Source organism: Scophthalmus maximus, chromosome 9 (genome assembly GCF_022379125.1).
Source record: "Scophthalmus maximus strain ysfricsl-2021 chromosome 9, ASM2237912v1, whole genome shotgun sequence".
NCBI lineage: Eukaryota > Metazoa > Chordata > Actinopteri > Pleuronectiformes > Scophthalmidae > Scophthalmus > Scophthalmus maximus.
The window spans coordinates 24,246,027-24,260,000 of NC_061523.1; the positions used below are offsets into that span (position 1 = coordinate 24,246,027).

The 13,974-nt window shown below is 49.4% G+C and overlaps 2 protein-coding genes across 6 annotated transcripts in view; both read left to right on the plus strand.

Moving 5' to 3' along the window:
- Window positions 1–577: 577 nt before the first annotated feature.
- On the plus strand, window positions 578–10,658 carry stard15 (StAR-related lipid transfer (START) domain containing 15). Of its 4 annotated transcripts, none has more exons than XM_047334389.1 (6): window positions 578–1,040; window positions 1,374–1,543; window positions 6,070–6,217; window positions 8,219–8,322; window positions 8,520–8,637; window positions 9,908–10,658. In XM_047334389.1, the coding sequence occupies exons 2-6, from the start codon at window positions 1,397–1,399 to the stop codon at window positions 10,186–10,188; spliced, it is 798 nt and encodes a 265-aa protein (XP_047190345.1). In that variant the 5' UTR covers window positions 578–1,040; window positions 1,374–1,396; the 3' UTR covers window positions 10,189–10,658. The 4 variants fall into 4 exon arrangements, with proteins under 4 accessions (XP_047190345.1, XP_047190344.1, XP_047190343.1 ...); XM_047334388.1 differs by having other exon boundaries at window positions 580–1,040; window positions 1,291–1,543; XM_047334390.1 differs by lacking the exon at window positions 578–1,040 and adding an exon at window positions 9,771–9,823 and having other exon boundaries at window positions 1,227–1,543.
- A 137-nt stretch (window positions 10,659–10,795) lies between these two features.
- The window catches only part of arap3 (ArfGAP with RhoGAP domain, ankyrin repeat and PH domain 3), a 24,445-nt gene continuing 21,266 nt past the window's right edge, over window positions 10,796–13,974 (plus strand). Inside the window, exon 1 of one of the 2 annotated variants that reach the window (XM_047334351.1) lies at window positions 10,796–11,723. In XM_047334351.1, the coding sequence (XP_047190307.1) occupies window positions 11,503–11,723 (221 nt within the window). In that variant the 5' untranslated portion in view covers window positions 10,796–11,502. Of the gene's footprint in view, window positions 11,724–12,696; window positions 12,833–13,974 lie in introns of those variants that run through there. The other variant, XM_035649459.2, reaches the window with a different exon arrangement.

Here is a 13,974-nt window from a genome sequence, read left to right on the forward strand (position 1 = left end):
GTGTGATAGTGTGTGTGTGTGTGTGTGTGTGTTTGAGTGTGTGTGTGTGTGTGTTTGAGTGAGAGTGTGTGAGAGTATGTGTGTGTGTGTGTGTGTGTGTGTGTGTTTGAGTGTGTGTGTGTGTGTGTTTGAGTGAGAGTGTGTGAGAGTATGTGTGTGTGTGTGTGTGTGCGTGTTTGAGTGTGTGCATGTGTGGGGAGAGGGGGTTAAACACACATTTTATATATTTTTATTATTTTTAAATCAAACGAAGGAACATTGATTTGAGTCACAGCAGCAGTCAGAGACTTTTATTTTGAGTGTTTGGCTGTAAATGAACCATAATGTACAAAAGGATCATCATCAACTGTTATAGATCAAGTCACGTTCTCATCGAGTTGCCCTCTGCTGGTCAGTTCACAGAACACAGGCCTCACCAGGACCTGGTGACTGACATCAGCTGATGAGATGAGTGTTGAGGGGCGGGGCCAGATAGACTGTCACGTTGACAAGGGGCGGGGCCAGATAGACTGTCACGGTGCGAGGGGCGGGGCCTGAGAGACCGTCACAGTGAGAGGGGCGGGGCCTCTGAGACTGTCACAGCTGCGGACACCTGATCTGTCTCAGGGCTCCACCTGAACAACAGGTGTCAGGTGCTGCTGCGTTCAGGTGCTGTGTGAAACCACAACGCTCAGAGTCATCGTGTCTCTCACACACAAACACACACACACACACACACACACACACACACACACACACTTATGGTCTCAGTGTTCAGCAGCCGGGGATGATCACATTTACAGAAGCACCTGAAGGCAGCATCCCACAGATACAATACCTGATCAAAGATGTTCTGTTCAAAAGACGAGTCACTGTTAGGTTTTTTTCTTCAAACAAAAAATGTAATAAAAATTGAGCCAAACAGACGCCGACACTCAGATGATTATTGATCAGCGATCGTTCGACGGAGCTGCTGTCGACGCGGAGTAAAAACAGCTGATGAAGAGGAGGAGGAGGACGAAGACGTGTCTGATGACGATGTCTATGAACTGTCGTGAATAGTGAGAAATTTGAAATTGATAATTTGACAATATTTTAGTTTTTATATTTTTGACTGTGACTCGTTTGCTTTTATTGTCGATGAGTGTGTGTGTGGGGGGGGGGGGGGGGAGAGAACCTGGAGAAGGGTCCGAGTGAGACCTCTTCACCTCGTGTCTCCTCTGTGCAGCGCTGCAGCTGAGAGCTGACACTCTTCCTCCTCCTCCTCCTCATCTTCCTCCTCCTCCTCCTCTTCCTCCTCCTCCTCCTCAGGTGCTCCTGTAAATGTGATGATCCACTGACGTGAAGTTCCTCCAGTTTTCTCTGTCTTTGTTTGATCTGTTTCACCGGGACAGTTGTTTCGTGTCGGGGGGCGGAGATGCCGGTTCAGGTCCCGGACGACTCGGACTTCTCGTCGTTCAAAGATCAGTGTCTGAGCAGCGACGGGTGGACGAGCCGCTACAGCAGAGGAGGAGTGACGGTGTGGTGCCGGGGGGAGGAGGGCCACAACGTCCAGACCCTCAAGGTGAGACAGACAGACAGACAGACAGACAGTGAGAGACAGACAGACAGGTGAGAGACAGTGAGAGACAGACAGACAGACAGTGAGAGACAGACAGACAGGTGAGAGACAGTGAGAGACAGACAGGTGAGAGACAGAGAGAGACAGACAGACAGTGAGAGAGAGACAGACAGAGAGAGACAGACAGGTGAGAGACAGTGAGAGACAGACAGACAGGTGAGAGACAGTGAGAGACAGACAGGTGAGAGACAGTGAGAGACAGACAGACAGGTGAGAGACAGTGAGAGACAGACAGACAGGTGAGAGACAGACAGACAGGTGAGAGACAGTGAGAGACAGACAGACAGGTGAGAGACAGTGAGAGACAGACAGGTGAGAGACAGAGAGAGACAGACAGACAGTGAGAGAGAGAGACAGACAGAGAGAGACAGACAGGTGAGAGACAGTGAGAGACAGACAGACAGTGAGAGACAGACAGACAGGTGAGAGACAGTGAGAGACAGACAGACAGGTGAGAGACAGAGAGAGACAGACAGACAGGTGAGAGACAGTGAGAGACAGACAGGTGAGAGACAGTGAGAGACAGACAGACAGGTGAGAGACAGTGAGAGACAGACAGACAGACAGTGAGAGACAGACAGACAGGTGAGAGACAGTGAGAGACAGACAGACAGACAGTGAGAGACAGACAGACAGGTGAGAGACAGTGAGAGACAGACAGGTGAGAGACAGAGAGAGACAGACAGACAGTGAGAGACAGACAGACAGGTGAGAGACAGTGAGAGACAGACAGGAGACAGACAGGTGAGAGACAGAGAGAGACAGACAGACAGTGAGAGACAGACAGGTGAGAGACATTGAGAGACAGACAGGTGAGAGACAGTGAGAGACAGACAGACAGACAGACAGGTGAGAGACAGTGAGAGACAGACAGGTGAGAGACAGTGAGAGACAGACAGACAGGTGAGAGACAGTGAGAGACAGACAGGTGAGAGACAGTGAGAGATGGACAGACAGAGAGTGAGAGACAGACAGTGAGAGACAGACAGACAGACAGGTGAGAGACAGTGAGAGACAGACAGGCAGACAGTGAGAGACAGTGAGAGACAGACAGGCAGACAGACAGACAGGTGAGAGAAAGTGAGAGACAGTGAGAGACAGACAGTGAGAGACAGACAGACAGACAGACAGGTGAGAGACAGACAGACAGGTGAGAGACAGTGAGAGACAGACAGGTGAGAGACAGAGAGAGACAGACAGACAGTGAGAGAGAGAGACAGACAGAGAGAGACAGACAGGTGAGAGACAGAGAGAGACAGACAGACAGGTGAGAGACAGTGAGAGACAGACAGACAGGTGAGAGACAGACAGTGAGAGAGAGAGACAGACAGAGACAGACAGACAGTGAGAGACAGAGAGAGACAGACAGACAGGTGAGAGACAGTGAGAGACAGACAGGTGAGAGACAGTGAGAGACAGACAGACAGGTGAGAGACAGTGAGAGACAGACAGACAGGTGAGAGACAGTGAGAGACAGACAGACAGGTGAGAGACAGAGAGAGACAGACAGGTGAGAGACAGTGAGAGACAGACAGACAGGTGAGAGACAGTGAGAGACAGACAGACAGACAGTGAGAGACAGACAGACAGGTGAGAGACAGTGAGAGACAGACAGACAGTGAGAGACAGACAGACAGGTGAGAGACAGTGAGAGACAGACAGGTGAGAGACAGAGAGAGACAGACAGACAGTGAGAGACAGACAGACAGGTGAGAGACAGTGAGAGACAGACAGACAGGTGAGAGACAGAGAGAGACAGACAGACAGGTGAGAGACAGTGAGAGACAGACAGGTGAGAGACAGTGAGAGACAGACAGACAGGTGAGAGACAGTGAGAGACAGACAGACAGACAGACAGTGAGAGACAGACAGACAGGTGAGAGACAGTGAGAGACAGACAGGTGAGAGACAGAGAGAGACAGACAGACAGTGAGAGACAGACAGACAGGTGAGAGACAGTGAGAGACAGACAGGTGAGAGACAGTGAGAGACAGACAGACAGACAGGTGAGAGACAGTGAGAGACAGACAGACAGACAGTGAGAGACAGACAGACAGGTGAGAGACAGTGAGAGAGACAGACAGACAGGTGAGAGACAGTGAGAGACAGACAGGTGAGAGACAGTGAGAGATGGACAGACAGAGAGTGAGAGACAGACAGTGAGAGACAGACAGACAGACAGACAGGTGAGAGACAGTGAGAGACAGACAGGCAGACAGTGAGAGACAGTGAGAGACAGACAGGCAGACAGACAGACAGGTGAGAGAAAGTGAGAGACAGTGAGAGACAGACAGTGAGAGACAGACAGACAGACAGACAGGTGAGAGACAGACAGACAGACAGACAGGTGAGAGACAGTGAGAGACAGACAGACAGTGAGAGACAGACAGGTGAGAGACAGTGAGAGACAGACAGACAGACAGTGAGAGACAGACAGACAGGTGAGAGACAGTGAGAGACAGACAGACAGACAGACAGACAGACAGACAGACAGACAGTGAGAGACAGACAGACAGACAGACAGATAGACAGACAGACAGTGAGAGACAGACAGACAGACAGACAGACAGACAGACAGACAGGTGACAGACAGACAGACAGGTGAGAGACAGACAGTGAGAGATAGACAGACAGACAGACAGACAGACAGACAGACAGACAGTGAGAGACAGACAGACAGTGAGAATCAGACAATGACAGACAGACAGACAGACAGTGAGAGACAGACAGACAGACAGACAGACAGGTGACAGACAGACAGACAGGTGAGAGACAGACAGTGAGAGATAGACAGACAGACAGACAGACAGACAGACAGACAGGTGAAAGACAGACAGACAGACAGGTGAGAGAAAAACAGTGAGAGATAGACAGACAGGTGAAAGACAGACAGACAGACAGGTGAGAGACAGACAGTGAGAGACAGACAGTGAGAGATAGACAGGTGAGAGACAGACAAACAGACAGACAGACAGGTGAGAGACAGACAGACAGAAAGACAGACAGGTGAGAGACAGACAAACAGACAGACAGGTGAGAGACTGACAGACAGACAGACAGTGAGAGACAGACAGACAGAAAGACAGACAGGTGAGAGACAGACAGTCTGTATCAACGTCCCAACACATCCAGTGCTTTATGGATCATAATGTGTTGAAGAAGACGTTTACTGATGTTATGAAGTCGAGTCGCCCTCTGCTGGTCACTTCAGAACACAACATGTGCCCAACAAGAATCTCGTTCTCTGTTACTGTACACACAGACACACACACACACACACACACACACACACACACACACACACACACACACACACACACACACACATACATACACATACACATACACACACACACACACACACACACACACACATACATACACATACACATACACACACACACACACACACACACTGCTGACGGCTGCAGTTTGAATAATTCAGTGTTTGTGGGGCAGCGAGCAGCTTCTCCTCTCACATGAATAATGAAGGTGTCCTGAGGTTCAGTGTGGAGGAGACGATGAAGATGATGATGATGAAGATGAAGATGAAGAGTTTGTTGTACCTGAGCAGGACTCAGCTTCTAGATCCAGCGAACATAGAAGAGACAGAATCATGAAACAACAGAAAAAAGTTTGTTGATTTCACCTGAAGACTATCTGTGGAGTCCCTGACCTCCTGACCCCCTGACCCTCTGACCCCTGACCTCCTGACCCCCTGACCCCTGACCCTCTGACCCCCTGACCTCCTGACCCCCTGACCCCTGACCTCCTGACCCCCTGACCACCTGACCCCTGACCCCCGGTGCACAGAAAGCTTCTGTGAGTGTGGAACCTCAGGGTTGTTTATGACTGACTTTTCAGAAATGCAAAACATGATTCATCTGTTTTTATTCAGTGATAAAAGAAAATAAGACAAAACAGTGACGAACGTGTTCTCCCGTCGTGATGTCATCGCTGTCGTCGCTGACATCATGAGGAGCCAGAGTCTGGTGGACGCTGGACTTACATGTGACGTCCGGGGTTACCTGTAACACACAGCTCAGTGTTCACTTCCTGCTCACGGGTCACATGACTCCCTGTGAACTGGATCGGTCCGGTCAAACGACTCGACGCTCCGGACCTGAATGATTGATGAGTCGTGCTGATTGAGTTACATCAGGATCTGGTGACGGACGCCTCAGTGGAAACTGTTAGGCGGCGTCTCACCTGACCATAATGATGAAACAATTTTGGAGGGGGGGGGGGCTGTCTGTGTGTCTGTCTGTCTGTCTGTCTGTGTGTGTGTCTGTCTGTCTGTCTGCGTGTCTGTCTGTCTGTCTGTCTGTCTGTCTGTCTGTGTGTGTGTCTGTCTGTCTCTCTGTCTGTCTGTCTGTCTGTGATAACTGTCTGTCTGTCTGTCTCTCTGTCTGTCTGTGTGTCTGTCTGTCTGTCTGTGATAACTGTCTGTCTCTCTGCCTGTATCCTAGATGAGGATCGTGTGTAAAGACGTGATGGCGGAGACGCTGTACGACGTCCTCCATGACACCAGCTACCGCAGGAAGTGGGACACCAACATGATCGACACGTACGACATCGGGCGACTGACGGTCAACACAGACGTCGGATATTACTCCTGTGAGTTCAGATTCAATTCAATTCAATTTTATTTGTATAGCGCCATATCTCAACATACATTGTCTCAAGGCACTTTACATAGTGAGGTCAATAATACAATATTACAGGGAAACCCAACAAATCCCATAATGAGCAAAGCACTTGGCGACGGTGGAGAGAAAAAACTCTTTTAACATGAAGAAATCTGTGACAGAACCAGACTCAGTTGTGGGCGGAGCTTCTGGGGTGAGGAGAGAGAGAGAGAGAGAGAGAGAGAGAGAGAGAGAGAGAGAGAGAGAGAGAGAGAGAGAGAGAGAGAGAGAGAGAGAGAGAGAGAGAGAGAGAGAGAGAGTGTTTACAGAGACAAGTGATCTATTGGGATAATATGAAACTATGAGCTCTGTGAGATATGATGGAGCTTGATTATTAAGGGCTTTGTAGGTTAGGAGCAGTATTTTGAATTCTATTCTGAATTTTACAGGAAGCCAATGCAGAGATTCTAACACTGGAGAAATATGATCTCTTTTTCTAGTTCCTGTCAGAACTCGTGCTGCGGCATTTTGGATTAACTGGAGTCTTTTCACAGACTTATTGGGGAACATCCTGACAGTCATGAATTACAGTCGTCCAGTCTACAAGTGACAAATGCATGGACTAGTTTTTCAGCATCCTTTTGAGAGAGGATGTTTCTAATGTTCTTGATATTGCGCAGGTGAAAGAAGGCTGTCTGTCCTAGAGACTTGTTTCATGTGTGAGTCAAAGGACATGTCCTGGTCAAAGGTAACTCCAAGGTTTCTCACAGTAGAGCTGGAGGCCAAGGTAATGCCATCCAAGGTAACTATATGATCAGATCATGTTTCTCTGAGGTGTTTAGGGCCGAGTATAATGACCTCAGTTTTTCCTGAATTTAGAAGTAAAAAAATATAAGTCATCCAGGCCTTTATGTCTTTAAGACAATCCTGAAGTTTGTCTACCTGATTAGTTTCATCTGGCTTTATAGATAAATACAGCTGGGTATCATCAGCGTAGCAATGGAAATTGATGTGGCGTATCTTATAATATTGCCTAAAGGAAGTATATATAGAGTGAAAAGTATCGGTCCCAGTACAGAACCTTGTGGTACTCCATGACTCACTTTTGTATGCATGGAAGATTTGTTATTAACGTTAACAAACTGAAATCTATCAGTTAAGTAGGACTTAAACCATTCTAGTGCTGTTCCTTTAATCCCAATGTGTTCTAGTCTCTGTAACAGAATTTTGTGATCGGTGGTATCAAATGCAGCACTAAGATCTAAAAGGACGAGAATAGAAACATATCCACTGTCTGAGGCCATGAGAAGGTCGTTGGTAACCTTCAGTAGTGCTGTTTCTGTACTATGATGTTTTCTAAATCCTGACTGAAAGTCTTCAAGCAGACTATTCCTGTGTAAATAGTCACATAACTGGTTAGCAGCAGTTTTTTCAAGGATTTTAGAGATAAAGGGGAGGTTTGATATGGGTCTATAGTTAGCTAAGATATCTGGGTCCAGAGTCGGTTTTTGAGCAGAGTTTAACTACTGCCACCTTAAAGGCCTTTGGTACATAGCCTGTCAATATAGATAAATTGATCTGATCTAATATGGAATTATTAATTAAAGGTAATACATCCTTAAATAGCCTTGATGGAATAGGATCTAAAAGACAGGTTGATGACTTGGATGAAGTGACAAGTGAAGTCAGCTCAGCCAGATATATAGGGGAGAAGCATTCTAAATATAAATTAGGCGATACTATTGGTTCAGAAGCTACTGTACTGGACAGTGTGTCTGTGCCATTAGTGGGAAGAAGCTGGTAAAAGATCAGATCAGATTGTAGATGAATGTTTCCAGTCTGATGCTGTGATTGGTCCGTCTGTGTGTCTGATGCTGTGATTGGTCCGTCTGTGTGTCTGATGCTGGGATTGGTCCGTCTGTGTGTCTGATGCTGTGATTGGTCCGTCTGTGTGTCTGATGCTGTGATTGGTCCGTCTGTGTTTCTGAAGGGAAATGTCCGACTCCTCTGAAGAACAGAGACTTTGTGACGATGAGGTCGTGGCTTCCTCTGGGCAGCGACTTCCTGATCATCAACTACTCGGTCAAACACCCGGTGAGGAACCTTCTGTCCATCAGGTCTATGGGTTCGTCCTGGTTCAGGTTCTGGTTGTGGACTGGGATGATTCTGGTGCAGTGTCAACCACCGTGACGTCACATGTGGACCAGCGCCATGTCGGGGTTTGTGGTGCTGGTCCACGTGTGACGTCACGGTGTCGAAGGTCACGTGACGTGAACTGTGTGTCTGTGCAGAAACATCCTCCGAAGAAGGAGTTTGTCCGAGCTGTGTCTCTGCTCACCGGGTACCTGATCCAGTCCAACGGAACCAACGGCTCCACCCTCTACTACCTGACCCAGGTGGACCCCAAAGGTGAGGGGGGTCACACTGAAGGGTGTGTGTGTGTGTGTGTGTGTGTGTGTGTGTTGGAGAGAAACAGGAAGTGTGTTTGATGCTTCCAGTCAGTAAAAACGCTAACAGAGGCAATTTTCACCAGTTGGCTGAAGTCGGCTTTCTGCTCACACACACGTCAGGTTATTTATAGTCTGATAGATTATTATCATCTGTTGTTAAACTTTGAACTAATTACAAATTTTAGCTTTCAAACCTGAAAAAATGTCCCCACATTGTGAAAATGTCCCCTCCTTCCAGAATGTCCCACATGTCACTTTCCCTTTGTGTCCAAAAATGTTCTGTCTTTCAGAAAATCCGTCACAGTAACATCATGTCCCATCTCTTCCCCTCCTGTCCCCTCTCGTCCCGTTCCTCCCCTTTGTCCCATCGTGTCCCCTCTTGTCCCCTCTCGTATTTTCCTGTCCCGTCTCATCCCTCATCGTCCCCCCACTCATCCCCTCTGGTCCCCCCTCTCCTCTCCTCTGGTCCCCCCTCTCCTCTCGTCTTGTCCCTCGTCCCCCCTCCCCTCTCCTCTCGTCCCCCCTCTTTTGTCCCCTCTCGTATTTTCCTGTCCCGTCTCATCCCTCATCGTCCCCCCACTCATCCCCTCTGGTCCCCCCCCTCCTCTCGTCTCGTCCCTCGTCCCCCCTCCCCTCTCCTCTCGTCCCCCCTCTTTTGTCCCCTCTTGTCCCCTCTCGTATTTTCCTGTCCCGTCTCATCCCTCATCGTCCCCCCCTCTCCTCTCCTCTCGTCTCGTCCCTCGACCCCCCTCTCCTCTCGTCTTGTCCCTCGTACCCCTCCCCTCTCCTCTCGTCCCCCCTCTTTTGTCCCCTCTCCCCCTCCCTCTCATTCCTACTGTTGTCCCCCCTCGTCCCCCATGTCCTCTCCTCTCGTCCCCCCTTTTGTCCCCTCTGGTCCCCCCTCTCCCCCTCTCGTCTCGTCCCCACTCTCGTCCCTCCTCTCCTCTCGTCTCGTCCCTCTTGTCCCCCCTCTTCCCCTCCCTCTCGACCCTTTCGTCCCCCCTTTTTTGTCCCCTCTGGTCCTCCCTCTCCTCTCGTCCCCACTCTTGTCCCCCCTCGTCCCTCCTCTCCTCTCGTCCTCTGTGTCTGCAGGGTCTTTACCAAAGTGGGTGGTGAACAGAGTCTCTCAGTTTGTGGCTCCGAAGGTAAAAACCCTCGCCAGGTTCTCGTCCCGTCAGATCTTGACCGTGGACCCGTCCCGGTGTCTCACTGTGTCTCTGTCCTCTCAGGCCATGAGGAAGATCTACAAGGCGTCTCTGAAGTATCCCGAGTGGAAGAGGAAGCACAACCCCGGCCTGAAGCCGTGGATGTTCCCGGAGCAGAACACGCTGCCGTGCATCAGCGCCTCAGAGCTGACGGTGCAGCGAGCCGACTCGCTGGAGAACATCGACGAGAGCGGCGTGAGCGAGGAGAAGACGCATCACAGCGACGACGAGGAAACTTAAACCTCCCACGGACTCGACAGCACCACGACTCCTCTCTGCTTTACTCTGTTTGTTGGTTTGTTTGACGAGATAAACTTTATTGGTCGGTGTATGTTGTGTCGCACACGAAAAACCTTAAGCTTCTGTGACGTGGATCCTCAGTCCGACGATCATTTATAATCATTTATAATCACGTGTTTCATATTAACATGAAATCAGGTTTTAAATATCAGGATTGTCAGTCGACGTGACGACCGGCGTCTGGATCCACCTCACACATACTTACTAAATAAAATAAAATATCTAAGAAATAAACTAAAGGTCTGATCACATGATCACATGAGACACTGGTGAAGGTGCTGTGTGAGGCTGCAGCTCCCCCAAGTGGACACATCACATTACTACAACCTGAACCAGGTAACGGTCGCCCCCTACAGGTGGAACCAGAGTGTGACCTCAGACCAGACGTCACTGTGACCTTTAACCAATAAAGTTTTTTTTTCATCTGTGCAGCTGCTGTGATCTTCTGGAAACTGAAATAAAAATGTAGTTTTCATAATGTCGTTACACTTAGATCATTTCATTTTAATCTGTGTCTCAGTTCATTTACATTCATCACATGATCTGATGATGACCAATCCTGGTCCAGGAAACTAGTCACTTCACCCGCAGGCCGCAGGTGACTTCACCTACAGGACAGCTGTGAGAGTCACAGACACAGTGAAGCAGCTGCTCAGTTATAAATACATGAAACCTCCTGCATCTTTTCTCAAAACTCATTTTGTCCTGATAAACTTTATGTGCCTCTGTTTCCTCTGAGTCCGGATCTTCTCTGTGTCCTTTTATTGTCTCAGGCTCTTCCTGTTTCCTGTTTCCTGTCTGCTCCGCTCTGGTTGTTGTTCAGGCAGTGAAGAAGAAGCTCACTCCAGCATCTTACAGCTCCAAGGACAGGACGCAGTGTCAGTGTCCCACAACTGACACCGTCCCCTAACCCCTCAACTGCTACAGACACAACCACAGACAACATGCTACAGACACAACCACAGACAACATGCTACAGACACGACCACAGACAACGTGCTACAGACTTGACTACAGACAAAATGCCTCAGACATGACCACAGACAACGTGCTACAGACACGACCAGAGACAACGGGCTACAGACACGACTACAGACACGACCACAGACAACATGCTACAGACACATAATCAATATATTTATGATTTTCACTCCTAACGTGTTTTGGTACTGACTCGGTTCTGACTGGTCAGATTGTTCATTCATTTATCTAAAGTCTGATTTTTATATTAATATAAAATCATCAGAGTCGGTTTATAGTTTGAACGCCGATGTATTTACTGATGTGAACTTTATTTTGGTAAAAAAAAGAAGAACCGGATGTCGTGTTTGCGCTTCTGTGTCGACACGTTTATTTTGAAAAGGTTGACCGGAAGCTGCGACGGTGGTAACTGGTGTGACTTGATGCTGCTGTTGGATCCGAGCGGAGTTTCTTCAGTTCTCAATTCTCTGACACCGGCACCGGGACCGGACCGGGACCGGACCCTGCACAGACCCAGACCAGGACCCAGACCAGGACCAGGACCAGGACCGGATCAGAGGTGCGTTGTTGTGAGTCTGGGAGCAGGGCTGGTGTGGGCGGGGCGGGGCAGGGGGGTCGGTGATCGTGTCGGTGATCCTGCAGGAAGCGACTCTCCGGGACTCTGTCGGACTCTACCGGACTCTACCGGACTCTGTCGGACTCTCCGGGACTCTCTCGGACTCTCTAAGACTCTGTCGGACTCTGTCGGACTCTCTAAGACTCTGTCGGACTCTCTCGGACTCTCTCGGACTCTCTCGGACTCTGTCGGACTCTCTCGGACTCTCTAAGACTCTCTCGGACTCTGTCGGACTCTCTAAGACTCTCTCGGACTCTCCCGGACTCTCTCGGACTCTGTCGGACTCTCTCGGACTCTCTCGGACTCTGTCGGACTCTCTAAGACTCTGTCGGAGTCTCTCGGACTCTCTCGGACTCTCTCGGACTCTGTCGGACTCTCCCGGACTCTCTCGGACTCTCTCGGACTCTGTCGGACTCTCCCGGACTCTCTCGGACTCTCTCAGACTCTCCCGGACTCTGTCGGACTCTCTCGGACTCTCTCGGACTCTGTCGGACTCTGTCGGACTCTCTCGGACTCTCTCGGACTCTGTCGGACTCTCTAAGACTCTGTCGGACTCTGTCGGACTCTGTCGGACTCTCTAAGACTCTGTCGGACTCTGTCGGACTCTGTCGGACTCTCTCGGACTCTCTCGGACTCTCTCGGACTCTCCCGGACTCTCTCGGACTCTCCCGGACTCTCTCGGACTCTCTCGGACTCTGTCGGACTCTCTCGGACTCTCTCGGACTCTGTCGGACTCTCTAAGACTCTGTCGGACTCTGTCGGACTCTCTCGGACTCTCTCGGACTCTGTCGGACTCTCCCGGACTCTCTCGGACTCTCTCGGACTCTCCCGGACTCTCTCGGACTCTCCCGGACTCTCTCGGACTCTCTCGGACTCTGTCGGACTCTCTCGGACTCTCTCGGACTCTGTCGGACTCTCTAAGACTCTCTCGGACTCTGTCGGACTCTCCCGGACTCTCTCGGACTCTGTCGGACTCTGTCGGACTCTGTCGGACCCAGTGGTTCAGGGCTCCTCCGTGCTGCTTCAGGTCGTTGGTTCGAATCCCGGTGAAGGTGAGTCGGTGCTGCCTCAGAGCCGCTGAGCAGACAATAGACAGACAGACAGACAGACAGACAGACAACAGACAGACAACAGACAGACAGACTACAGACAACAGGCAGACAACAGACAGACAACAGACAACAGACAGACAGACAGACAGACAACAGACAGACAGACAGACAGACAGAAAGACAACAGACACACAATAGACAGACAACAGACAGACAACAGACAGACAGAGAGACAACAGACAGACAACAGACAGACAACAGACAGACAACAGACAACAGACAGACAGACAGACAATAGACAGACAGACAGACAACGGACAGACAGACAACAGATAGACAGACAACAGACAACATACAGACAATAGACAGACAGACAATGGACAGACAGACAGACAACAGACAAAAACAGACAGACTACAGACAACAGACAGACTAGAGACAGACAATAGACAGACAGACTACAGACAGAAAGTGTACAGTGAGACAGTGTGCAGTGAGACACCTGCAGTGAGACACCTGCAGTGAGACAGTGTGCAGTGAGACCTTCAGGACGTGGGGAAACTGGGCGTTCACATGCAACACAAACATCCTGTAAAGAGGAAACTGAACTTCCTGTTTCAGCTGAAACTTCAGAATAAACCAGAACAAATGTGATTAATGTTCACTGTGACGTCACTGTGATGTCACTGTGAAGGGATGTCACATGTCAGACGTTGGCAGTGTGGTCACTGATGACATGTTACAGTATATTTACTCCGCCCAATCAGAGGACTGCTGGATGAAATGTGTCACCACGACGACCTGTCACTGTTCACCTGTGCAGGTGTGTGGGTTCGCTGGTGCGTTCACAGACACTCTGCTAGGGTTAGTCATCTTCCTCCTCAGAAACCTGCTGTGATGTCATCACCTGTGGTTACATGATGCACGAGTCAGGACACGAGGAGGAAACCGGTTGTTCAGCTGCCGATTCCAAAATTTTAGGGAGCATCAACATATTTCCAGAAATATATTGCGGAAAGTGTTTTTGTCAAATCCGTTATGACATAACTGTAAACTTTATCATAAATAACTATAAATAAAAAGAGAACAAATACACAAATAAAAAGGAATGAAACATAGGATATAAACATCTGGTTGTAAAT